The sequence below is a fragment of the Fundulus heteroclitus genome, chromosome 22, assembly GCF_011125445.2.
Source record: "Fundulus heteroclitus isolate FHET01 chromosome 22, MU-UCD_Fhet_4.1, whole genome shotgun sequence".
Lineage (NCBI taxonomy): Eukaryota > Metazoa > Chordata > Actinopteri > Cyprinodontiformes > Fundulidae > Fundulus > Fundulus heteroclitus.
Genome location: NC_046382.1, coordinates 16,254,387 through 16,280,745, shown reverse-complemented (window position 1 = coordinate 16,280,745; position 26,359 = coordinate 16,254,387). Strand labels below are relative to the sequence as shown.

Sequence of the window (26,359 nt, the reverse complement as noted above, 5' to 3'; positions counted from 1 at the left end):
TTTTAAAGGAACCACCTTGAAACTATCGACCAAGGTCATGAACCGAGAAGGCAAATGTTCACAGAAACTGTCAGAAACTCTTCACATGACTAACCGCTGTTATCAACTCATCAACCTACAACCAGATTATTTTTATGACAATGGGAACCACACACCATTTAAAGGAATGCAGATGCACGGTAGAACGGCTTCACTCAGACACATGAAGGCTGGGTGCTGTAACGCATTCAGCCTCTAGCTGTTCTGGTGCTCCTCGGGCCACTACGCAGTCTCTTGCTTTAACCATAAATGCTTTTTTTATAAGGTCTTAAATGCTCTACAACGAAAAAAAGAAAAAGAAAAAGATCAGGCTTAGGTAAAGGTTTCTTCAAAGATTAGCCTCATGGTTTAACAGCCTAGATAGTAACACCTGCGTCGGGCCGTTTACACGTATCAAGGTGTACTAAGGTTTCCACAAAGATTTCAAACCCGCTTAAATCTTTCTCTCACACTGTTCCTGGGGTCTAAAGTCCTTTTTGATTAGACGGCAGAGAAACTACCAGCGCGACTGAAGTTTTCTTCAGCTCTGTGGAGCAGAGAAGGAGAGACAGAACAGCCCCTCCCCCACCTATTGCTGCGCACTGCCAAACAGCTGGCTGAAGAAAGACTGCTACACTGTTAGCAGGTGTAGAAAAAGGCAACTCACTTCGAGAGACATGCAGAGCATTAATGGCCATAGCGTGGAAACTAAAGAAGGGCGACCAGTCCTTTTAGGGTGGCTGTGTCTTAAAACGTCTAGGAGCAATTCAGTCATGCTATACATTTAAATACTGTGACACCTATAAAAAAAAAATATGGTATCCTACTGTTACTGTGTTACGATCCCAATTTGTCCAGCGATGACTAAAAGTAATATAAAACGTATGCAAGTCCAATGATTAAAGTGTAGAAGATGAACTTCTGTAAGTTCAGAAACATAGAATACAATAGGGCCGTGTTAAAAAAATATTTAGATTTTCCAATTCTGAATTGATTCTAATAATAATTCCTAAAAATCGATTCATATAAGACCGATAAAAAAAAAAGAAAGCATTTTCCACTGTGAATTTCTGGTATCCTTCCCCACTGCATGTGTGTGAAAGCAATTTTCAGGGAGAGGGTTTGGTCCTTGCAGCCGCCATTAACTACCATTACTTTATTAATTAGCTGCTGAATGTTAATCTAATACTAGTATCAATATGTTGCAGAACTACATAGTCATGTAATTCAGGTAAGAGCTGAAAAAAAAAAGTTTTAATACCAGCAATCCAGTTTGAGATAGGATTAAAAAAAAAAAAATTCTTAATGTTGAGAATTGGAATCAAACCCAGCCCGACAGCACAAAACAGGAACTTAGGCTACAGACAGTTCTGACAGCATAAACTTAAAAAAAAATGGTTAAAATTAAACTTTATGTCAAACTAGTTCCATTTAAAACAGTTCATTTGATCTGATAGCACCAGAAAAATGCATGACTTTCATATATCAGATTTCAGTTGCAGCGAGGGATAAAAAGATTGTGTTAAACCGGCTCTCAGACTGTGGTACTAAACTGGTAGAGCCTCGGCTGCCTAAGTGGCTCTCAGTACATTAGTGGTAGAAATTCTGCTGCCATTGGCTGGCAAAGTAAACAGAAACATGTTAACTGTGATTTAATGGTGCGCAGCCAGCCAGGGAGACGTGCTGCTGGGTCATTTTGCTGGTTTCCATTTACCTCTAGATACAGGAATTGTTTTTAGGAAACAAATCCAACTCAACCTAACCGTGCTCCAGATCTAAGCTCAAAAAACAATTATATATATATATAAATGAAACACTGGTATAAACAGTGTGTGGTGTATGTGAACATTTCTCTATCCCGAACAAACAAATACCTGACCGCCATCCCCAGCCAGCTTTTTTTTCAGGCCCGGCCTTTTTACGCAGGATTGATTAAGGATTTCTGATGGTATAAAGGACCTGCGGTGTCTGAGAACTGAGTTAAAAATGGCGCTGATGGATTCAGTAGAAAGCAGTGGCACTATGACCTACTTAAATTATTTGAGAAGTGATCACAAACTAAACAAAGAAATAAAAGCCACAAGTGCCACCAAAAAAACAAAACAAAACAACAACTCTCGAGAGTTCAGAAAAAAATAAACATGGCCGACGATGAAGAAGCAATAGTGACCGCTCGTCACATTTTAACGGAGAAAGGTGTCGTTCGGACCAGATCCTAACCCTAACCCACACATCAACGACCTGGTCCTCCGTCTGCGATGTCCACCGGATTCTCAGCTGCACCATGGCAGTAGCTTTGTCCTCTGTGTTTAGGATTCGCCTCTGTGTTTCCGTCACCTCGCTTTTCTGACTGGCTACGCGTCACGTTATGCTCGTTTGTCCTCGGGGGAACACCCCGCGCGCTTCGGGTGTTTATTATTCTCGATTTGAGGTCAGAGCGGTCCCGGCGTCCTTCTGAGCTGATTAGATCATTCTTAACGCACCGCACATGGCAGGAATATTTCATTTGAATAACGTTAGAGCCATCATGATAATCAGGTGTCCTTAAGGAGGAAGATTGGTTCAGAAATTGACGCAATTCATTCATTCGTTCGTTCTGAGTGACAGAAAATCACCCAAGACTTTCAGAACTTAAGCTTTGAAACTACTACAGTGGTCTTAATTTCCAACCATTGAAAAGCAATATCCAAAAAGTTCAGTGCAGCTTTAAAGTAAAGCTTTTGTTTTCCTACAAACATGGGGTACATTTAAAAGTACTTACTTGTTTATTAATATGTGCTATATCTTTTTTTAAATAAAAAAATGGGGGAAAAAATACAGTTGGGTTGTTAAATACTATTGAAATGCTGTTGTCTTGAACAAAGTTGCTAACAATTAGTGGTTTGTTTTGAAATACGGGAAAAAAAATTAAAAATGCAAACGGCAACAGGCATGGTGGGGGACTTTCCTTCTTCCTGTTGGAAAAATTATACGCTCACTTGCCGTACATGATTAATAATCCCCATTTAAATGTTTTCCTGAGTTTGAATGTGAGCACAGATAAAAAAAACTTTCAGGAGTTAATGTAAATTTAGGGGAAGCTACAAACGGCTAGTATGGAAAGTAAAGAATGTCCTTCTGCACACTTTTTGAGGAAGTGCAACTGTACTGTGTGTAAATCAAAAAAAAAAATGCTGCAAGGCAAAGAAAATGTTCAACAGAAATGAGGAATTATTACAGGGTGGAGTCTATTGTTGTTGTTTTTTTTTGTAGCATTTTAAAAACAATGTTTGTCTTGCACTGCTATGGCTAGGCTATATGAAAAATATGTAGCCCTTATTAGCTAAACTAGCTAGGCTATATATGTAGCAAAACAAGCTAATATATAAAATATGTAGCATACATTAGCTAGAATATAACGGACATAACGGCTAATATAGGCTATAATGTAGCATATTTTATCTATTAATTAGCTAGGCTATATATTAAAGGTGTGGCTTTATACAATATATCATTAATTCATTCTATTTTTTTTCTTAATTTAAAAGGTAAATAAACTTTTATTTTATAAAGGAGGTTTTATGTATAAAGTCAGTAAAAAAAAAACAAACACACACACCCTGTGGTGTACCTACGTCACAATTAAGGTTCATCTCAGGTGAGGAGCCCAGTGAATGCAGCAGGTAGCTAAATAACTAACTAACTAACCCAGGCACCATCAGCTGCTGAACACCGAGCCGCACCTAGAAGCAGGCGGACCCGCAAGGCAAGGAGAACAAACGTCGCGCATAATAACCCAGTTTAACCTGCCCGGCGCGCACAGCCATACCTCTTTCCTCTTGTGACAGCCGTTTTTCCTCAGGTCGTCACATTTCAGGCCGCTGTGGCTGAGCGGAGGCTTCAGGTCTGCGTCAGAACTTCTTGCCATGTTCCAGTGAAGGGCGCCGGGCGGACTCTTTCGGTCTGCTCCGTTCAATGAGAAGCCTACGCGCTGGTTACCAAACTCCCAAAGGTGACTTCCTCCTTCTGGGTGTCACGGTTCAGCCTCCTTTTTTTTTTTTTTTTTTTTTTTTTTACACAAATGTTTTGTTGTGTGTGTGAAGGCTTCCTTACTCCCTCCCGTCACTCTTAGTTCACCTTAAGGTTTTTTTCTTTTCATACAGCAAAAACGGAACTTCTGGTTGTCCAAACCAAACACAGCATGTGACAAATGTCACATTAGTTTTTTTTTTTCTTTAAGCAATTGAACACTGACTTTTTTTTAATGTATTTTTTGTGTATGTTGCACACAACAGAAAAACGTTGGAAAAGAAACACAAAACCTTTTCTTACAACAATGACTTGTTTTGGGTTTTGTCAACACACTCTCTCTCTCTCTCTCTCTCTCTCTCTCTCTCTCTCTCTCTCTCTCTCTCTCTCTCTCTCTCTCTCTCCCTGTGCATGCATGGGTTCTCACCAGATACTCCAGCTTCATTCAACAGTTCAAAAGTATGACTACTACGTTAATTGGTCTTTCCAAATTGCCCTTTAGATATGTGTGTGTGTGTGTGTGTGTGTTCTTATACTTGCAGCTTAGCGAGAACTTTTTTTTTTTGTTCACTAGTTTGTTCACATACCCCGCCTCTCGCCCAGTGAACGCTGGAGATAGGCACCAGCAACCCCTGCGACCCCATGAGGGAATAAGCAGGTCAGAAAATGATGGATGGATGGATGGATAGTTTGTTCACTTTACTAGTAAAGTGAGGACTTTGATGTAAAGTGAGGGCCTTTTTTGGGCTAGGCGTTGGGTTTAGGACTAAGGCGTCAATTATGTTTAGGGTTAGCTATATACTGGTCAGGGCTAGGCCATAGAAAGGGTTGAAAATGAGTGGAAGTCATGGCACGGTCTTCACTTTGTATTTTAAACAAGGATGCGTGTGTTTGCGGTTGTTTGTCCTGTGTGTCTCTAACCCTGTGATGGACACAGGGTAACGCAGAGATTCACTGCCTTCTGCAGCAGCATTTAGTTCTTGTGCTCCATTTATCTGGAACAAACTCCCAGAAGACTGTAAAAGTGCTGAAACCCTTGGTTCCTTTAAATCAAGGTCAAAAACCTATTTGTTTGGAGTTGCCTATGAATGTTAATGTAGAGGTTTGCAGTCCAACTTGTCTTATATCTTGACCCGCTGCTACTATTCCAATGCAATTTACTTTCCTCTGTATTGGTTTCTTTTCTGTGGTCTGTTCGTGTATTTGAATTGTCTTGGCGATGAAAAGTGCTATACAAATAAATGTGCCTTGCCTTGCCTTTTGTCTGCCTCACCAAAAATGTCGTTAGGGTAACACATAATGTCAATAAAGCGTCTTGATTCTTGACTGGCAACCTGTCCAGGGTGTACTCCGCCTCCCGCCCAATAACCACAGCTCGGCTGAGGTGAAAAAATGTGAAACGATTAAAAGGGATCTGTATAGCTTCGCTTTTACAGTATCTGTTATGAAAAAGGTTTTGGAGGCACAAAACTCTACAGATTGTATTATGGTCTTTGATCCATTTATAAATGAAACTACGGGTGCTCAGGAATGTGAAACAGAAACATGCCTCCAAGGTGTATTCATAACTGACTTTGGTCCAAAACATTTTGCTCATCACAGTTTCGTTTGAGCTGGCATTTAAAGCACTGGAATAGTAGTGTACATATAAGAATTTGCTCTCGTTTTTGCAAAAAAACAACTAAATTATATCAGGTCGCGGGTAAAGCGGAGGCTCTCATTCAGAGCCGGCCCAAAGCACAAGTGAACTATGCTGCTGCTTGGTTTTAACACAATTAATAGATCTTATATTTTTTTAGATTAGCTTGTTGAGAATGAGAAAACTATTGAATTTGATTTGAGATTTCTGCATAGATAAGTTAAAAGATTTCATATTAAAATTCAAATTTACAAGTTAAAGCTCCAGTGTGTAAGATTTACACCCATACAGTGGTGCGCTCAATCAATTACTAAAGAAGTTAAGTGCGTAATAACTACTACAGAGGCCGCGGAGTGTCATAAATGTGACGATGTCAACACGTATGTCCTCCATGTGTTTGGTTTCAAGCTACTGTAGCTTGGAACCTACTGCTAATAGCTATTAGCAGTAGCTATCATGTGAAATGGTTTTTGGCACTGTTGGCAAATCTGCTTATTATAAGCCACTTTGCGCTTGTTTTCTTCTAAAGTCGCTTGTAAATTCCGTGAGTCGTGGTTTTTCGGGCTTGTTTCTGAACGTGAAGTCGCTTATTTTGGCTCTAAAATAAACAACTATAAACACGAGTTACAAAGAGACCCAGCACGCTGCCGTGCTAGAGACACGCCGCCCTCCACATACACACACGGGCAGAGGGAGATGAAAAAACTAGCAGTCTCTGCCGGAAGGATAGAGTAGTTGCTGGACCACACTGCCGTTGGATCACTGCCTTTGGGTGCACCGCCATTTATAAACCAGTCATTTGAAGCTATGAGAATGCTTTCATTTTTGATGCGATTGTTGTTACACTTTAGCAGAATATGTATTTATGGCAGCAATACTTGATTTTTGGCAATAAAAACCAAGTTAGTTGCACACTGTCCATTCAAAGATCGATCTATCTATCTATCTATGTATGTACGTATATATATGTGAGTGTATATATATATATATATATATATATATATATTTATATATATATATATATATATATATATATATATATATTATATATGTATGTGTATGTAGTGTGTATTGTGTGTGTGTGTATGTATATATATATATATATATTATCTCTATGTGTGTGTGTGTGTGTGTGTGTGTGGTGTCTTATCTCTATCTTCATTATTCTCTCTCTCTATCTCATCTCTATCTATTCTCTCTCTATCCTCTGTCTGTATGTCTGTCTCTATCTCTCTCTCTCTATTTCTCTATTCTATGTCTGCTGTCTGTCTGGTTGTGTGTATCTTCCTATTCTCTCTCTATCTCTATATATCTATCTCTTCATGATCGTTTTTAACTCACCCATTGACCCCCCTCTCCCAGAATCGACCAAATCTCTATTGAAACGCTGTTAAGAGTTGGAGATGTTTAGTAACAGGAAGTGGGGCCCCAAATCAAATTCTGCTTATGGCACCTTGGTACACCTTGTACCAGCCCTGCATGCGTTGCTGTTTCCTGTTTTGCGCGTTGGGTTTGGTCAGTGAGTGTAACGACTCTAAGTGCCAGGTGTTTTGCTTACAGAAACTTAGAACAAAAGGCATGTTGATGTTGATACTACCTGCAGGCTTTCTACATTTAATCTGATAAGAAGCAACACAGCGATGTCGTCAGAGTTTAATATGGAGTTGATACATGGAGCTTAGAGGGCAGATGCTTCTATATTGGGCTGATAGTCACCCTTCCTGTGCGGAACAGCCTTCCGAACACTGACAGTCTGTGTGTCAAAGTCCAACCCAGCATAATGACAACACTTTTACACCCTTTAAGTGGCTGTTAATCTTATTGCTGAGCAAAATGTTCCAGTCTTACAGCTGCAACTAGTGTTGCTATTGGTTGTCACTGCAGGGAGGCTTTGTAGTGAATCATATACTTACGTGTCATAAATCAAATGCACTGTTTACAGTTATAAAGTACAAAATAAAGTCTCTGCTGTTTGCTTGGCGATAGTCCACTTGCACTTTGTATATTTTCCTTTTTTGGGTAAAGAGAAAGCCCCTCGCTGCTGTTGTGGTATACTTAGTGGGTAGACTGAAACATGTGCAGGCTTAAATGGGCTGGTGTGATGAAAATCCTGCTGCTGCATTTTTTTTCTAGGGCTTTTTTAGCTGTCTTGTTTCTTCCGAAGAGCAAGACAGACTTTCAGAAGCAGGCAGACATGAAGACTGCGTTCGGAGGAACTTGTTGTTTGGAATGCAACAGCATGTCTGAACATCATGCTGCACGATTAGGAATGTTCCGATGGCGGTATCTGCCGCACACGCTCTGCTAGCTCTCTATCGGCCCTGCTCTGTTTGGGTCTCTGTCTGAAATCTTCCATCTCCATGTAATTTCGGCGCAAATCGTTTATCACAGTAGAAAGCGTCTTCATTCACAGCTATTTAGTGTTTGATAAACATAATTTTCTTCTTTATCAGACCATCCACCTGTGCCGTCCCAAGCCGTCGTCTCGGTTCTCAAACGGAAATTGCAAAGCTGTTAGAATAAGACTAATATCTGAATCCACTGTTTTATGTTCTGGATGAAAAGATTAGGGCCCTTTTGGGATTTTATATATTGCCGTGCAAAAGTACTCGTCGTTGTTGAGCTTTTCCATATTTTTTGCCATGTTATGTTACAAACTAAAACCAGAAAATGATAGAAAAAGGATGCAGGATTTTTAATTCTTATCACGATAGTGGTGTGCATTTGTATTTAGCCCCTTTTACTGCTACACCCCTTAATAAAATCTGGTTAAAGTTTCAGAGGTCAAGTAAATAGAGTCAACCATTGTGTAATTTAATCTCAGCATAATTCCAGCTTCACTGTGAAGGCCTCTGAGGTTGGTTAGAGAACATTAGTGGACAAACAACAACTTGGCGACCAGGTCATGGGTAAAGGTGTAAAGAAATTTAAAGCAGGGTGGGATTGTTTGACAATGTCCCAAGCTTGGAACATCTCATGGAGCAGTGTTCATTCCAGCTGCTGATGGACAGAGTATGGCACACATGCAAAGCCTTCCAAGACATGGCCGTTCACCTGAGAACTACATGTTTGCTGTGTCCCCTACACCTGTCCACTGGAACTTGACAGGCAGGACAAGCAGAGCATTGAACAGAGGATCAGCCAATCAGCCATAGTGTCTCTGGAGGAGGTAGAGACATCTGCCGCTCAGGTGGCAGACTCTGTTAGAACGGCATCTGTTAGTCATGCATTTCAGAAATGTGCGTCTAATGAAACGGTAGCAAGAAGAAAGTCATTGTTGTTAAGTTAAAGTTGAGATAATATAGTCAAAGTTTGCCACAGACTCTGTGGAATACACTGTATACGTGTGAAAGAAGGTGCTCTGGCCATGTGAGACCAAAATTAAACTTTCTGGGCTATATGCAAAACAGTATGTGTAAAGGAAAGCTAACATATAACCCTGAACAGGCCATCCCCACAGTGAAAGATGGTCAGGGCTGTGGGGATGCATTTCTCCTGCATGAGTGGAAAAGGCTGTCAGAGTTGAAAAGACGGATGAAGCTAAATACAGGAAAATCCCCAGATGAAGCTGCAAAAGACCTAAAACTGAGATGGAGGTTCATCTTCCAGCAGAAAAACAACCGTAAACTCACAGCCAGAGATGCTGTGGAATGGTAAATATTAAAGGATATCTATGTGTTGCAATGGGCCTGATTTAATCCCGATCTAAATCCAATTGAGAATCAAACATTGTTTTCAGATGCTACCTATCCAATGGGATAGAACTTATTATATTAAAACTTTGGCCATTACATTTGCAACACTGGCAAATAAATACCTCAAACCTCTTGTAATTTCTGCAGCCAAAGGTTGTTTTTTAAAGCTTTGACTGACTGGGGCTGAACAACTTTGCATATCATATATTTTGGAATTTTTATTCGTAACAAAAAAAAACATTTGTGCACTGTACTTCGTGATGAGATATTACATGAAATCCCAACAAAATGCTCGTGCTTGTGGTAACAAAAGGTTACAAATGACTTTACTTGATGCCAACCAATGAAGGCTGGACTTACCAAAGATCTTCTTATCTACGAAGACAGCGTTGCCACCAGGACGAGTGGCAACATCAACGGCCAACACTAACCTGAAGGTCAGTGTTGGCTGTTAATTTTGCAAAAAGTAGCAAATCAAACAGATAGATGTTGGGTGGTGCAACTTGACTGAGTCCTGCAGTAAAGTAGACATAACCATTGCAGATCCGTTGGTCTGGATTTAGTGCAGCATTATTAGAACATTAGTCGTATTTGCAATGTTTAGCCATTGTTAGCTTAGCTTGGAGTCTTGAGCAGAACCCTCAGCAGCAGCAGCAGCAGCTGGTTCCTGCTTTCCTTCGTTACACAATTGCTTCCTTCCCATGGGACCAGATGTAGCCTACATCTGTCAGCCTTCATTAACAGCAGCAATCTGGACAGCACTCTTCATTATGGATGCTTTTCTTTAATTCTTAGGTTCATTTAAACCAGCAGAAGCGACTTTAACATATAATGTGGATGTTGCACGACGGTATTTCACCTGACAGCTACAGAGGAAATGAATACAACGGTTAGATTGACATTTGCTTGCTTGTAATTGTCAGTTTTTTTGTTTAATATTTAGAAATGCTGCAGTTTCTTGACAAAAGCCCCTTGCACCTCCTGCTTTTTTCTTTTCTCTACATTTAAGATTATTATACATGGTTTATATTGTGACAGTCTATTTTTAAACCTGAGTTAGGGAAGTGGGACGGAACAACACACCCAGATATTTCCAGTGTGGGGTTTCTATCACATGAAACAATAAACAATCCATATTTGATGACCTTAAATGTTTTAATAGACCCCAAATCCCTGTGCTTCGGCTTTTGATATTATTTATAACAACAATCTCCGTCTGGAGGTCGCACAGGAGAAAATAAACATTCTTTTGACAAGTACTTTTGACAGACAGGAGGCTGTCCTGCCATCTTGTGGCAGTGCAGAGGATGTCAAAGTCAGAGACGCGCTGTATAATGTCCTCCTCAACTCTACACACACACACACGCACACACACACACACACACACACACACACACACACGCACACACCAGCCTCACTGCTCATTAAATGGAACAAAAGAGCAGATACTGGATGTTTTTATTTTAAGATTGAGCAGTTATTACAGCATTTAAATTGCTGGTCACCTTGGCAGTTGTGCATGGATGAACTCCTACCATGCCATGAAAGCAAGTTCTGTCGCTGAGCTATATTTAAACTGCCCCCGGGGTGCCATTAAATCGTGTAATTTTTTTCGTCAGGCCCGGCCGCCCTCATTTTAATATCCAAATAGGCAGCGTACAATGAGAAACACAAAATATGTGCAATACTAAGTTGGTTTGCTACTGTTTTATCTCAGATTTAAATTGTACGTTCATGTGATACTTTACTACAGAACAATCGTAAATATACAAACCAATCTAAGTAAGGAGCGATAAAGAAATATTTTGGTTGCTGGAACATTCCTCCTGAAAGAACTGGTGTACCTAATTCAGGTTTGTAGGCCGCCTAGTTCACGCATATCTTTTCAGCTTTGCTCAAAAAATCTACGCTTGAGATAAACTTTGTGATCGCCACTTCAAACCATTGACTTTGTTCTAGTTAAGCGGCTTTGTAACATAATTCGATGGCATGCGTTGGGTTATTGTCACATTGGTATCCAAGCTTTAATTTGGAGCTTTCTTTGGAGGCTTTCAAGTTTCTCTTTTTACACAAAATCCATAAAAAAATATCATTACCACCAAACACTCAATTCTAGGTTTATCATACCACAGTACACGTCTTCAAAACTTAAGGTTTTGTCTCCGAGTGCATTCATTAACTGTAATCTGTTTTGCAGTAATGGCTTGTTCCTCTTTGGGTGGGCTTTGAGGCCATGTTGATAAAGGCCGCTGGAGATCAGTGGTTCCCAACCCTCGTCCTCAGGGACCCCTGTCCTGCATGCTTTAGGTGTTTCCTTGCTGCCACACATCTGATTTAAATGAATAGATAGTTAAGAGGTTTCTGCAGCACTTGATGAGGATGTCATGCAATCATTTGGCAGAGACCCTGTCTGCTTTTAAGACTAGGCTTAAAACTTTCCTTTTTGACAAAGCTTATAGTTAGAGTGGCTCATGTTACCCCGAGCTACCTCTATAGTTATGCTGCTACAGGCTTAGGCTACTGGAGGACATCAGGGTATATTTCTCTCTCTCTGCTGAGTTCTCCTACTGTTCTCCAATTTGCATTGCTTGTTGCTATTTCATCTTTTACCTTTTTGTTCTCTGTCATTTTTTTCTTCATAGTTGGTACACCTTGTCTGGCGTTCTTTTAGCAGTGACATCATCCAGGGAAGACAGCTCACCCGCTATTACCATATAACATAGAAAGGATTCCTGGATCAATGTGTGCTTTTTGTGTCTCTGCTCTGTCTTCTCTACTCCCCAGTGGGTCGAGGCAGATGATCGTTCATACTGAGCCTGGTTCTGGTTCTGCTGGAGGTTTTTCCTTTCTATTAAAGGGGAGTTTTCCTCTCTACTGTCGCTTCAGTCTTGCTCAGTATGAGGGATTGCTGCAAAGCCATGGACAATGCAGACGCTCTACGCTTTTAAAGGAGGAGTGAATGCTGCTTGTCAAGACTTGATGCAATCTGCTGTGTTTCCTTAGATAAGAACCTTCTGACCAATCTGTATAATTTGATTGAATTTGACTTTGGAAAGTGCCTTGAGATGACATGTATCATGAAATGGCGCTATATAAATAAAATTGAATTGAAATGAATTGAATTTGAATCAGGTGAGCTGGAATAGAGACACGTCTAAAACCTGCAGGACAGGGGTAGCTGAGGACCAGGGTGGGGTACCACTGCTCTAGATGACAACACTCCTTCACAAGGTCTTTTGCTTTTATTCTGAGGCTGATAAACACATTTTACACCAAAACATGTTTGCCTCTGGAACCTATCTCCCTTTTCAGTGGTGTGATGGCAGGACAATGCCACACTGTTTGCATTTGCACATTATCGTTAGAACAGATCAACACCTTTAGCCACCTTAAGGCATCCAGAAATTATCTGTGGTGAACTGGACTTGTTGTGGTTCACAAGTCTTATCCTGATATATAGTTTTTATTTTCCTATGATGTCACACAGGGAAATAGCAATCGGGTATGGTCAATCGATGGATTGTTTTCACTCTGAAAACAGAAATACTTTTGGGAATCCTAACGTAACTAAAACAGGAAGACGTTTAGCCTGATTTATGGTTGGACAAAAACAGAAAAAGTTATTATTTTTTTTAAGTATTTGAAACAGTCTATGTATATATCTGGTTTCAGCTGTCGATAATAAACAAAAGTGGCATGAGAATGAAATCTTGAGAAACCCCAGATCTGATTTGTTCACTCAAATTAATGACTGCCCAGTGACACAAAGTATTTCTGTTCTGGTAAACAAGATCTGAACCAATGTAGCGCAGTGCCACCCACCATTTGTGGAGCTGTGCTACTGGGTGACACAGCCTTATCGTTGAACTGCAAGCATCAGCAGTTCAACGTTATTTTTCTATTTTCTAAGGTTTTCCCCACAATGTAAACTGTTCTATATGACAGTAAAAATGCTAGTTTGTTAGTTTCTTGAGCTGCAGCAGCCTTTAGGACATGTTCACATAAAGGAGGGGATCGAGGATTGAAACAGAGGAATTGGGCAGGCCAATCTCAGACACGTTTCCACTGAGTGCTAGATAGTGGTGATGATTTTGGTGTTGCAAAAATGACCGGAGGCTGTATGGGCTATGCTGTAATTTTCTGTGTTTCGGTCGGTCAAGTTAGCACTTTTATGTCTCCTGATCCCAATTTATCCAGCAGCTTTTGTGACTCACTGAAAGGCTAGAGGGAGTTTCCTGTTTAGGGCATATATGTTTTTAGAGGGGAAAAAATCTGTCTTTCTTATGCAGTCAACAGTGTATAAGTATTGCTTTACTGTAATGAGCCAAACATAATTATAAACATCAGTGCAGATATCTAAATATTATGCGGCACTAATAGTCTAAGCCCCAGACTCTATTCTCACAGTCGGAAATACGCTGAAATGGGATTTCATCTCGAATAGCTCAGTATGTATTTATAAAGGTCAGAATGTGAATTTAGTCTTAAGAGATATGTCACTAAGCAGACAGTTAAACTAATAAATTGCCTCCTCTAAGTCAAATCTGCCCCGTTCGGTAGCGCTTTCTGCTCTGACAAGTGAGGCAACCATTTGTTACAGGCACCCAGGAATCTATTGGCCTTATGACACTGAATCTCTGCAAGGCTCCAGACTCCCTGGGAGCCTCCCCCCTCAGCTGTAATTACTGTTTCCCATCTACCGAGAATGTGCCAACCCGCCCCACAGACACTGCACTAAATCCCCTTGATGTTGTCAGTTATTCCAGTAGCTGGACAGGCAAAAAGAATAATAAGGAGAGGGGGGGAAAAAAAGGCTCAGGGCCTCCCGGAAGTGAGCAAGCTTCCCTCCTGGGTAATTGATGTATGGATGATCGGTGGATTTTGAAGGATGGCTTCTCCTCCCACATTGGGCCATTCTGAAATCATTGTCAGACTGAGCAAATGTGTCTAGGAGGATGTATGATAGCTTGCCATGTTAAGGATAGACTGGAAATCATGTTGTCCTCTCAGATCAGACGCGCGGTGGTGCAGAGCAGATGGCCATTGCCATGCCGTGAAAGGCTTACAGGAGTTAGGCTGTCAACATGACAAATCTGAGAAATATGTAAAGAGAAACGGTATCTATAGTTTAGAAGTTGGTGACTGTACTTTGGTATGGGAATTTTAGGCAGTGGAGGCTCAGCGGCTTTAACTGTGTCTGAGAAACGGTAAATGTTGCCTCAGGTGTTACAACAAAGTCGTTACATCACAGATAAATTCATAATCTGTTTGTTGACAGCACAAAAACATTTGAACTCCTTGAATGTTTACATTTTTTATATTAGAAACCACAAACTTTAATATATTTTATTTAGTTTTTTAAAGGTAGAGCAAAAATGATGCCATGTTTAATTTGAGTTTATCCTGTAAAGACGTTTAAAGTGTGGCATGCGTTTGAATTCTGAAATCCCTAAATAAACGTGAGCCCATAGGCCTCGATTTGTCTTCATTACACTGAGCTGATTTTAAAACTATTAATATCATTTAATTTACATTTCTTCGTTACCTTGCCCTCTATTTGTTTGATCTGCTACAGCTCTATGCTCATTTATGTTCTCTCAGGTCGGCAGATCAGCTATTCATGGTCGTCCCTTAAACAAAGATGAAGCGTAGATGTGGTTCCATCCCAGAAACTGCTGTTGCACATCCGGGTGGATGTTTGGGGTGTGAGCGGTTCAGTGAGGTAAGTGGGGGCCACACTGTGCAGACAGTGATGGATGTCCAAAAGAATCTTGTGTTCTATCCAGAGGATACGGGGAGCAACCGCATGGTGCGTAAGATGGGGGTGACGTGCTCGTGTTTCTGCACCCTCATCAGGATCCTGACAGCGCTGTTCTGGAGGTACTGGAGCTTTTGAAGACTCCTGCAAGGATTCCTGCCGAGGAGTGCATTACAATAGCATTACATAGACACACATGAGCTTAACTGCTGTAGGAAGGGAAAGGGAGGGGTGCAGTTTGGAGATGTTACGGAGGTAAAAAAAAAAAAAAGAAGAGGTTTTGCAAATTCAATTCAATTTTATTTATATAGCGCCAATTTATGAAACTTGTTATCTCAAGGCACTTTACAAAGTCAAATTCAATCAGATTATACAGATTGGTCAAAACATTTCCTATCAAGCAGCATTCACTCCTCCTGAAGGAGCGTAAAAACCCCAGGGAGAGTCGTCTGCATTGTCCTTGGCTTTGCAGCAATCCCTCATACTGAGCAAGCATGAAGCCTGCTCAAGTGGAGGTGATGTGGTCGTAAAGGGAGCGCTGGTGGTCAAACTTAACGCCCAGGTTATTAACAGAGGGAGAAAGGGAAATTGTACGGCCAGGAAATGAAAGTGGGAAGACAGGAGAGGAGTGTAGTTGGTGAGAAGTACTGATTTGGATGGCTTCTATTTTAGAGCCATTGAGCTGCAGGAAAGTTTGACTCATTCCATGCCTTGATCTCCTCCAGGGAAGAGCTGAGACGAGTGAGGCTGACGGAGAGGGCACTAGGGGGAGTGATCCGGAAATAGAGTTGTGTGCCATCTGCATAGTGGAAATTAAGTCCATGCCTGCTAATGACACGACTGAGGGGAAGCATGTAGATAGTGAAACGGGTAGGACCAAGCATGGAGCCCTGGGGGACCCCACAGGTAACAACGTGAAGACCGGATTTTGCCTCCCCCAGGGCCATGTACTCCGTCCGTTCAGTGAGGTGGGAATGAAACCAGCGAAGGACAGTGCAAGATAGACCAATGCCGTGTCACAGACGGTGCAGAAGGATGTGCTGGTCAACCGTGTCAAACGCAGCAGAGAGGTCAAGCAGAACAAGGAGGGATGTGGAAGCCATCAGCAGGTCGCTGGTGACTGATGAGAGCAGTTTCAGTGCTGTGAGAAGGTCATGTATAGAATTATGTTTAAGGTGATTGTGGAGTTGGGAAGAAACTACTTTTTCTAAGAGTTTGGAAACGAAAGGTCTGTAATTTGACAGTGTTTCAGGATCCAGAGTGGGTTTCTTAAGAAGGGGTTTGATAAGAGCGGTTTTGAGGGTAGTTGGAATGTTGCCAGATTGCAGGGAATGGTTTATAATTGTAATTATTAGGGTACTAATGTGTTTATAGTGAGCTTTGAGTAGAGAAGATGGATGTTTCATACCTTAGTTTCAATTTGTGCACGGCACTCTGGTCAACTATGTTGTTTTAAAGCCTGTTACAAATAAAGTTGGATTGGATTGAAAACCCAGTGCATCTAATTGCCTTCTAAGGTCAATAAGATGCACTGAATCTGTACTGCTGTTTTTTTTTGTAACAGCAGTACAGATTCACCTTACACAAAAACAACAACCAGAAGACTTGATGATTTATCTTCTTTAAAAAAATAAATAAAATAAAATCTGTCCAAAGAGTATAATGGCTGATGTTTCTTGCTTTTTGTTAATTTCTATTTTTGTATCGAACCAACAGCAAGAATGAGATGGAAAACTCCATGTAACTTATTTTGATTAATTGTCCAGAGAGAAAGGGAAAACCTTTGATATGAAGAATACATTTTATTCTATATATATTCTCATTATATTCTGGAGAACACATCAGTTCAACTGAGAAGACAGCGTACTGTACATGTCACCACTGCAAACTATGCAGTAATGCAAAGTAAGACAACAACAAGTTATCAACAGCACAATTCATTACATGCAGTAAATTCATGCACAGCACTGCAAATACGGATTAAAACACGACAAACTTGGTTCGAACTATAGAGAAAGATAGTGATGAAGTTAGAACGTTTGAGTTCATTATGCAGAGTGTGTATATGACTGTCAAGACTACAAGATAAGCGGGATCAGTTGCGCTTGGAGCTGGTCTGCCGCGCAATCAAAGCAAGAGAGGAATAAAACGAGCACAAGAGACAGATAGCTGAAGGGTTTTTTAAAGCCTGCTTAGTCGAGAACAGTCATTATGAGAGTATCAATCTACATTACGACACACTGCTTTTCCACTCATTTACAACAATTTGCCTGTCCTCCATGTGAATATTGCAGTTCCTGTATTTTAGAGACGCAATCAGTATTCATTACTCCTCCAGCTTCAGCTCCAGATGAATGCCAGGCAATGCAAAGCTTTGGATTCTTTTCTCTCTGCACTGCAGGGTTTATAAGGGAATGTCCTAGTGGAGGCTTAAGATCAGAGCTGGGTAGTGTAGCCAAAAATTGTCCTCAAGTAAGAGTAGCACTACTTCAGCGTATTTTAAGTCAAGTAAAAGTAAAAAGTCGTCAGCCAAGAAATTGCTGAAGTAAGAGTAAAAAAGTATTCAGGAAGAAGGCTACTCAAGTTCTGAGTAACTAATCTTAACAGCTGATGATTTAATATTTTGAAAATTATGTTATTGGACAGACATGAATACAAGGTTATGTGCAAATTCTGGTGTTTTAAAGACAAAAATGCTAAATATACAAAGAATAACATAATTAAACAACATAAAATTCAGGCAGAAGAAACTTTTTTCAAAATCATTTTCTAAACATTAAATTTGAAAGCAATACTTACAGCAATTAATGTATATACAGTATGGTAGAACAGTGTAAAGTACTTTCAGTGACCTTCTGTTTGCTGTACGTCCATTTGACTTCCAAATGGCTCAATGAGCTCAGCAGATAGAAAATAATATTAAAACAAAGCTTGTGTACAAATACGAAGTCTCACTTTAACATAAACTCTAGATTGTTATATCTTTGGTGCATTTTTGGTTAAAACACGTCTGTTCTTTATAAATGAAGTTACTCGCAGCAGGCAGAGTAACCATAAATATTACTCAAGTAAGAGTAGCGATACTGGAGTAATGATATGACTCAAGTAAAAGTAAACAGTACAGTGCAGAAAAGTACATTTTGTCCACAAAGTTATTCAAGTAAACGTAACTGAGTAAATGTAAATAGTTACTACCCACCTCTTCTTGAGATTAGAGTCTCTTATTCTTTTGAAGCTCCATGCAAATCCCATAATTTCCAAACCGGACAGACAAGCGTACAAGGTAAGGGGAATATTTTGAGACTGTTAGCTCAAACGAGGTGGATGGCAATTAAGATCTTTGCTGTAGCAGCAAAAATAATCAAGTCAGGCTTTGTCAAGAGTTTTTCATATTGTGACCTTTTGAATTACAAATGTGTTTGTTTGTCTTTAAAATAGAATGGACTCCTGGCTCACTGCTTCTTTGTTTGGCGAGGTCTCATCTATTGACAGGATAATCTACAACGATTTTGTGATGCTGACTTTGTGTCCTTAGTTTGTTTTTATTTTGGACAGAAAGTACTTCTGGCTTGCTACTTCTGTTTTTAGCTGTTTGCCTTTCAGAGTTATTGCTGCCATTGGCATTGTATAATTTTTTTATTGATTTTTTTGCTTTCATATAGAAAGTAACCTGACTCACTGCTTTTGTGTTTAGGTTATATTCTGGACAGGCCACTGATGGTGTTTTTTTTCCATTGAAAGTACCCCTAGCTCAGTGGCTCTGTGCTTAGCTGTGTCTCTTTCATGGACAGAGCCATTGATGGAGCTATTGATTATATTTATTATTATTGATATCTTGTGCGTCTTTCCCACAAAAATCCAAAAAAAGGTTTAAAAAAAACAACAACTGCTCTACTTAAATGGTTTCCATCACCCGTCTCTATGGATTGAGAGAGGGGTGAAGGAACCCATTTACGTAAAGCGAGAAAAAATTACTTTAAACAGAAGAGGAGGGCTCAGGTTTCAACTTTCAAAAACGTACAGCACAGCAATAGGTTTGATTCCTGCCAAGTTTCACCCCATGCATGTGACTAAAACATTTCTCTTGTGAGCCAGGCAAACGATGAGCCTATGACTCTCCACTGTGAGGGTCGATCAGTTCCAGGTGAATCTACGTGTGAATCTTAACTCTAACGAGGCCTCGCCAGCAGGTCTATAAAGCTTGAACTCCACAGTACTCCAGACATTTTGAATTGAAAAAGCTTCCTGGATGGGAAGCGAAACGTCTTCAGAGTAGTCCATTTGTTTTATTTTTTAACCTTTTTTTTTTTGATTGATCATGACTTGCAGCAGCAGATATTCGCTCACTCGGAGCCTGGTTCTGCTAGAGGTTTCTTGTTTAAAACGTTTTGTCACTCTTATCTCCAAACAAACTTGCTCAGGAGGAGAATGCAACCAACCGGGATTTCCAACATAACCGTGTAAAAATTATTAAATCAGGTAAAAAATCATGTATTATAATTTGGAATTAACTGGATTTTACCTAATTGGACCATATTCTGATTATATGATGGAATTGCTTTGAATTTGACTGGTTTTAACTAAATCTGGACGTAATTGAATACTATATATCTGGAAATGAATCGAGTTTCTTATGAAATGGTCGTAATTAAAACAAAATCTCAAACAGAAACTGAGACATGTTGCTGTATTTCCCATTGCTACTGAGTGGTCTCTTTTTACTATAGTCCTGGTGAAGAATGGAAGTTAATGGTTCACTTTTAGCCAGTGAAAAAGAGATCAATAAAACAAATGGACACATTTAACAACATACTTATCAGGAACCTGGTCTTTCATTAAGACAAACACAGAAAAACCTAGCTGTAGTTATGAATGTAAAAAAAGAGTTTCTAAATCAGTGCTTACAAATAGTTTCTGGACATCCTTCTAACGCTTATCACTTGCCTTGATATGCTACTAGGTTATTCTTTGCTTCTGATTTGGTGCTAAAAGCTGAAGGGTTGAAACTTCACAGTTTCATTTAGCAATGTTCACACTTGTGCTCAATGGTGAGAAATCTCTGCTTGCAAAGCTCTGATGCCTTATGTTAAAAAAGTATGTATATATATATATATATATATATATATATATATATATATATATATATGTATATGTGTGTGTGTGTGGTTGTTGTCAACCTCCTGATTAGACATCCCTCCATTTGAAAATAGTAAAGGCAACAGCAAAGTGAAGTTCGCTGGCTGGGACACTAAGGCATCGGCCCTTGAAGTCTAAAAACAGGACAGGCCAGTTGTGTGCAGAATTAAACAGGGTAAAAGGAGAGGTGGCTGTCTGACAGGCATGTGTCAGCTCTGCTTCCACGCTAAATGCTGGTGGGGGACAAGGGTGGCTTGTTAATTGGGGCAGGATGTAAAAGTTCCTGTCACTCATCATCATCTTCGCTAATGTGTTTGGAGGCAAAAGCCAGCTGAACCGTAGAAGTGGGGGATTAGTCATGTGAGTTTGGGGAGATCTTGATGCATTTTATCTGAAAACATAACACTTATGGAACGCCACCATACTCTTGGGGTGGGGGGTATGCATTTAAAATGCACACAAGCATTATTCAGATTTTCTTTTGTTCCGTTTCAACAATGCGTTCCACTGTGAATCACTTGCCCAAAAGTAACAACGCATGATCGTGGAGTACAGGTCCTGGCCTTCCAGTATGTGTAATTTATTTTTTTCTGACCTTCATTTGTTCCCATCTTTCAGAGCCCCTCATGCAGAGCCCTCGGGGGAAATAATAGCAGTGAGAAGGCGAGTGGAGTGCAGCCTCTGGAATTGACTGTAAAATTAACAGGGGACATGTTGCTTAACCAGTGTGAAAAACAGATAGTGACAGCGATAACAAAGCTAGTAATGGCACGATAAGTCCTCTCGCTGCAGTGGTGCAATGTGGATACATTATCTTCTGGAGAAGTAGATTTTTGTTTTTCGCTAAACTTAAACATCGTTTATTATGTGGAATTAAACTGATACAATTTAGCTCAATTTACCATGTGATTATATTAGAAAAGCACCAAATAAATTTTCTTTATTTTATTAATTCATGTTCTCCCCCAGCGGGCAATCTCTCAAATCAACTATTTCTGCTGCAGGATATTAGAGTCCAAATAAAATATTATCATACATAATAGAGTGAAAGTGTTCACCCCACTTAAACCTTTTTGACACTTTGTATCGTGAAAGCCATAAACTCCAATGTATGTTCTGTGTGGTAAATGAATTAAGTAATTTCCCTCTGGGATTATTAAAGTATGTCTGATTCTGATTCTGATTCTAAACAAACACCAAGAAGCATATAATTGTGAATTTGATAGAAAAACATACATTTTTCCACAACAACATCAACAACAACAAAAATATTAAAACAGGTGGCATTTAGCTCCTGCTCTGCCTTTCAATAATGTTCAAACTTAGTCAGATGGGATGAGGACTTTGACTGGGCCATTCTAACATATGGCTATACTTTGATCAAAAACCGGGGGTGGCTAACTGCTGCCTTAAAGAGCCGGTGCCCTGCATATTTTAGATGTCTACCAGGTTCAACACTCCTGAGTTACATGGATGGTTCATTACGAGGCCTCTGCAGGTTCCCCATGTTTAGGGTCGTTGCTGTGCTGGATAGGGAACCTCCATCCGTGTCTTAAGTCCTTTGTCTCTAATAGGATTTCTGCCAGGATTGCCCTGTATTTAGGTCAACTAGAACCCCCTCCTTGTCTCTAAGGAAACACATCCCACAGCATGATAGTGCCGCCACCGTGTTTCCCAGTGGAAACGGCGAGGTCAAGGCAGTGTGCAGCGTTTCTGACACATATAGTGCTTCACATGTCGACCAAAGCGTTAGATTTTGGTTTCATCTCACACAGAGCACTTTCTTCCACATGTCTGCTGTGTCTGCCACAGAGGACTTCCCATGGCTTTCAACTGCTGCTTTCTTCTCATCGCTCTCCCCTGATAGCCAGATTTGTAGGGTGCACAATTGACAGACTCTTCCACCTGAGCTGTGGCTCTCTGCAGCTCCTCCAGATTTACAAAAGGACCACTTTGCTCATTCTGTGATAGGTTTGCAGCTGTGCCATCCCCTTTAAATTTATAGATGATATATTGAAGAGAGCTCTGTGAGATGTCTGCGCTCTTCCTCGGTCTTCATGATGCTGTTCGTTCGCCAGTGTTACTCTGAGGCCTTCCCAGAACAGCTGGATTTGTGCTGAGATTAAATCACATGCAGGGGGACTTTTTTTACTAAACAGTTGACTTGTGAAGCTAACTGGCTGCAGTGGATTTTCTCTTGTGCTATCAGAGTAAAGGGGGATGCTCACACACTTTAAATCCATGTAGCATTTTCAGACTTATCCACAATTATGCACTTTTTTGTTTGTCTGTCACAGAAAATCTTAATAAAACACATTAAAGGTTGTCGATGTAATGTTTGGGAATGGAATACTTTTGCAAAGCGTTGTAGAGTTCTAATTCGAGTGGCTTTTAAGATATCACTGGAGACTAACTGGAAAAACAAGGGCAATAATGGGGCTGGTATGAGTACAGAATGACATCCCTGAACCTGCAGTCATGCAGCAGGTGGGTAATTGGCCTCAGCTGTACGGTGGTCACTGTCCTTGTCTCTTGACTGAGGCATCGGCCGCTCCACAGGGCAGTCTTATCAGCTCGCCGCCCTCTGAGGCAGATGCACCATTTTATAATTAACCAAATGAGACCGGCGAGGGCTAGAGAGAGAGAGAGAGAGAGATACCGTACTTCTATAATGCAACGCGCTCTGCTGAGCCTGCAATTAGGCATTTAGAGTAAATGTGCCTGTTTTTCCTCCTGCGCTCATTCCAATATGTGTACAGTATGTAAATTGTTAGCGCGCTAACTGTGTGTCTGTGATAATTCTGTTGCTGAGAATGGCGGTGGGTTAGTCGGTGGTGTTAATTGGAGTGCAACGTGATTTGTTTTGTTTTCCCAGTCCATCATGATCCAGTTCACTGGGATGACTTCAGCGTCGCCCTTAAGCCTTAACAACCAAAAAACGGCTAAAGATTAAAGGATCGCACTAATGGGTAACCTTTTAACTGTGCAGGAAAAAAGTTTTAGACGTGCACTTTTACTGGAAACACCGCTTATCCTGGTTTCCGTTCTACAGATGCGGAGATGCAAAAATATTATTTGCCGAGAACAAATATTATTTGTGCACGTTACTGTCTTTTGTTCTTTTTCTTATATGCAGTTTACTGAGACACGAATCGTGGAGCATCAGAGTTCCTGCTGTGTGATTTGAATAGAAAAGTATTTAACTTTTTCCTGAAAAAACTATTTCAATATTTCATTTTTAAGGTTAAATAACAGTCTTCATGAAACATATATGATATTCTCCTTCTCCTTAAAACATATCTACATGAATACATTTTCTTTTAGATCTTCTCCTGTGAGTTTCCCCTCAGATTATACAATCTCTATCTTCATCAGACATGTTGGTGTTGGTTCTGTGTAAGAACAAAAGTGCTTCTTTTCCTGCTGTGAAGGGATCAGGCTGCCAGATCTTGGGGAATATTTTATTTTATGTACATATTTTTCCTTTTTCCTTTGTTTTTTTTTCTTGCACAGTGCTTTAGCCAGCTAAACCGATCATTGTTGAGTGACCTTTCTGCATTGGTGCCACTGCAATGCAGTTCATGAATGTTTAATAGAAAAGGCAGCCTGTGTTGGGCCTGCCAAGCTGGGTTTACTGCTTGACAGAAACATATTAACTTGAAGGCAGAGCAGAGGTTAACAGCGGCCGGCATCTACAAACACGGGAAGCCAGGCACAGCGTCTGACAGGTAAACACCCGTGAGAACCATAGAAACCAGTTTAGTGCTGGGAAAAAAGGGACACAGACACACAAATTCAAACTCTTAATGATTTCATCGCTTGATTTTGGCTTCAGTGTGAAGAGCAGTGGCTGGCAAAACTACTTATGTCTCTTGGACTATAACCACAACCTATAACTTGGGAGATCAACACACCAGAGTGCAATTGTGAACTTTTAGGAAAAATAATACAAGATTTTCAGCTACAAAGCGCATTTGTATCCAGCCTCTGAGTTAATAGGGGCGTGTCTCTACCCTCTTTGCACTTCTGGCTCAAACTGAGAGAAAGATGATGGAGATCAGTGTCCTAGTCTTGCCACGGATCTACTGTTTTATTTTGGTCTATACTTTAACTGGCCTTATTTTAACACAAACTGATAATTTTATCTAATCTATTCTACTCTTGCTCTGGGAGTATATGTTTAGCACCTTTGTCCTGCTGGTCTTAAATCTCCTGCTGCCTCTGACAAGTTTCCCCTCCTCGATTATTCTACGTTTAGCTAATCCTGTTTCCTCCACACATACGATTTTAGTCCCAACCGATCAAACCCCGACCTTCCAAATATTGCTCCCTTGAACAGCTTGTAGCAAACTCCAAATGGAACAATTTGTGGCTTTCTTTCATCACTGACTTTCTTCTTGCCACTCTTCCATAACGGCCATATTTGAGGAGTGAACGGCCAATATCTAGCGTTCTCCCACCTGAGCTGGGGATGTCTACAACTCCTCCATAGTTTCCATGGGCTTGGTGGCTTTTTCTCTCATTATTGCTATCTTTGCTTAGCTTGTCATGTCGGCTGGACATCCACATCTTGGTAACCAGTGAACAGATGTCAGGAGGTTCTTGACGTCTGAAAGATTGGTTGGTGGATTGTGTTTAGGGGTATAGAAGTAAATAGATCTTAATACATGCCACACTTTTCAGAAAACTGGTATTAAAAAAGACATGCAACATCTTTTGTAGTGTTTCACAATTAAAGACTAGTTTGGGTTGGCGTACCACATAAAATCCCAGTAAAATAGACTGATGAGGTTTGTAAGTGAAGGTTGTAATGTGTGAGATCAAGGCTTTTGCAAGCCACAGCACACAGTGCTTACATCCACTGTTTCCACCTCAAAGCACTTCACACAAATCACCACTTACTCTCAAACTCAAAAAAAAAAGAAGAAAAAAAAAACTCTTAAGTCTGGACCAACAAAGCAGAATACAGAAAAGCAGCTCTAACGGCTTCTGGTAAACGATAAAATGAAAGAAGATTTGAAACTTAATTGGATTTCAGAGCAAATCTGTGGATGAAAAGTGATGTTTGGCAGGAACATTGTCACACAAACAGCAACTGCCGAAGTTATTTGTGAAAAAAAAAAAATTCCTTAAACAAAACCTTCTGTTGCCTTTCATGCCATGCCTGACTGCTGTGAAACAAACAACGTAAAATCGAAGTTCTTCACTTTCTTTGTGTGCGAGATGAAAAGATGAACTTCTCGTTTCTGACAGCATCGGATACTTGGTATTGTTTTTTTTTTTTTTAAAGAAGAGATTACCAGAAAGGTAAGAGCAGGTGTTTTTACAAAGACAATGTCAAAAACCAAGAAAGTAACATCCTCCCAATGGAAAGGAAAAAAAATTACTTTGGCAAAGTTTTACATTCTATCAGCTGAGTGGCATAAGAGGATAAAACTAGCCATCAGAAGGCAGAATTGACGAGGGCAGAGAGAGCAGATCAGAGAGTTGGGTTAATGACCCTGGATTGCGGCACTCTTGATGGTGACCACAGAACCATCAATTTTTCTTTGCAAATAGCCAATATGGAGCCCAAATGACGAAAGATTTGAGAAGAATCCATCATGAAGCTACCGGGAACCCATTCTCCTGCCGTGCTGTTTTCTTCCAGAGCTGCAGCTCTCCCATGAGTGCCCAGAAAAACAAGGTGTTCATGCTCAGAAACATGGCCCGGCTGAGGAGGGATGAACAAGACACATCAGCTGAAATGTCAAGACTGCCGGCAAAAATAGAGGAAGATAGATTTGCTAAAGATTGAAGAGATGAGAGGCTCTCGATGATGGATGGATCAGTAACGACTTTGACTCAGACGTCAGGAAGGTGGAGGGAGGCGGGGTAGTGGGAAACAGCGTCTCAAGTATGTCCCCCTTAAATTGAATTATACATGAGATTTGAACATTTTATCACTATCTTCCAAATTTAACATGGGAAATGTTTTTATACACAATACGTAACTACATTGGTGGAAAATATTACATGGACAAATATGGAGTGGAAGTAGCCTGGGACGAAATGGCGACATACAGGTAAAGAACAAGGGTGCAAACTACAGAAGGGGAGAATTGA

At 40.4% G+C, this 26,359-nt stretch overlaps 1 protein-coding gene and 1 long non-coding RNA gene across 2 annotated transcripts in view; one reads left to right on the top strand and one right to left on the bottom strand.

Moving 5' to 3' along the window:
* Positions 1-4,027, bottom strand: part of sptlc3 (serine palmitoyltransferase, long chain base subunit 3) — a 35,419-nt gene extending 31,392 nt beyond the window's left edge. Inside the window, exon 1 of the mRNA XM_012874848.3 lies at positions 3,827-4,027. Coding sequence (XP_012730302.2) covers positions 3,827-3,925 — 99 coding nt within the window. The 5' untranslated portion in view covers positions 3,926-4,027. The remainder of the gene's footprint in view (positions 1-3,826) is intronic.
* Positions 3,927-26,359, top strand: part of LOC118557073 — a 97,104-nt gene continuing 74,671 nt past the window's right edge. The window contains exon 1 of the long non-coding RNA XR_004927566.1: positions 3,927-4,009. This is a non-coding gene — a long non-coding RNA (uncharacterized LOC118557073). The remainder of the gene's footprint in view (positions 4,010-26,359) is intronic.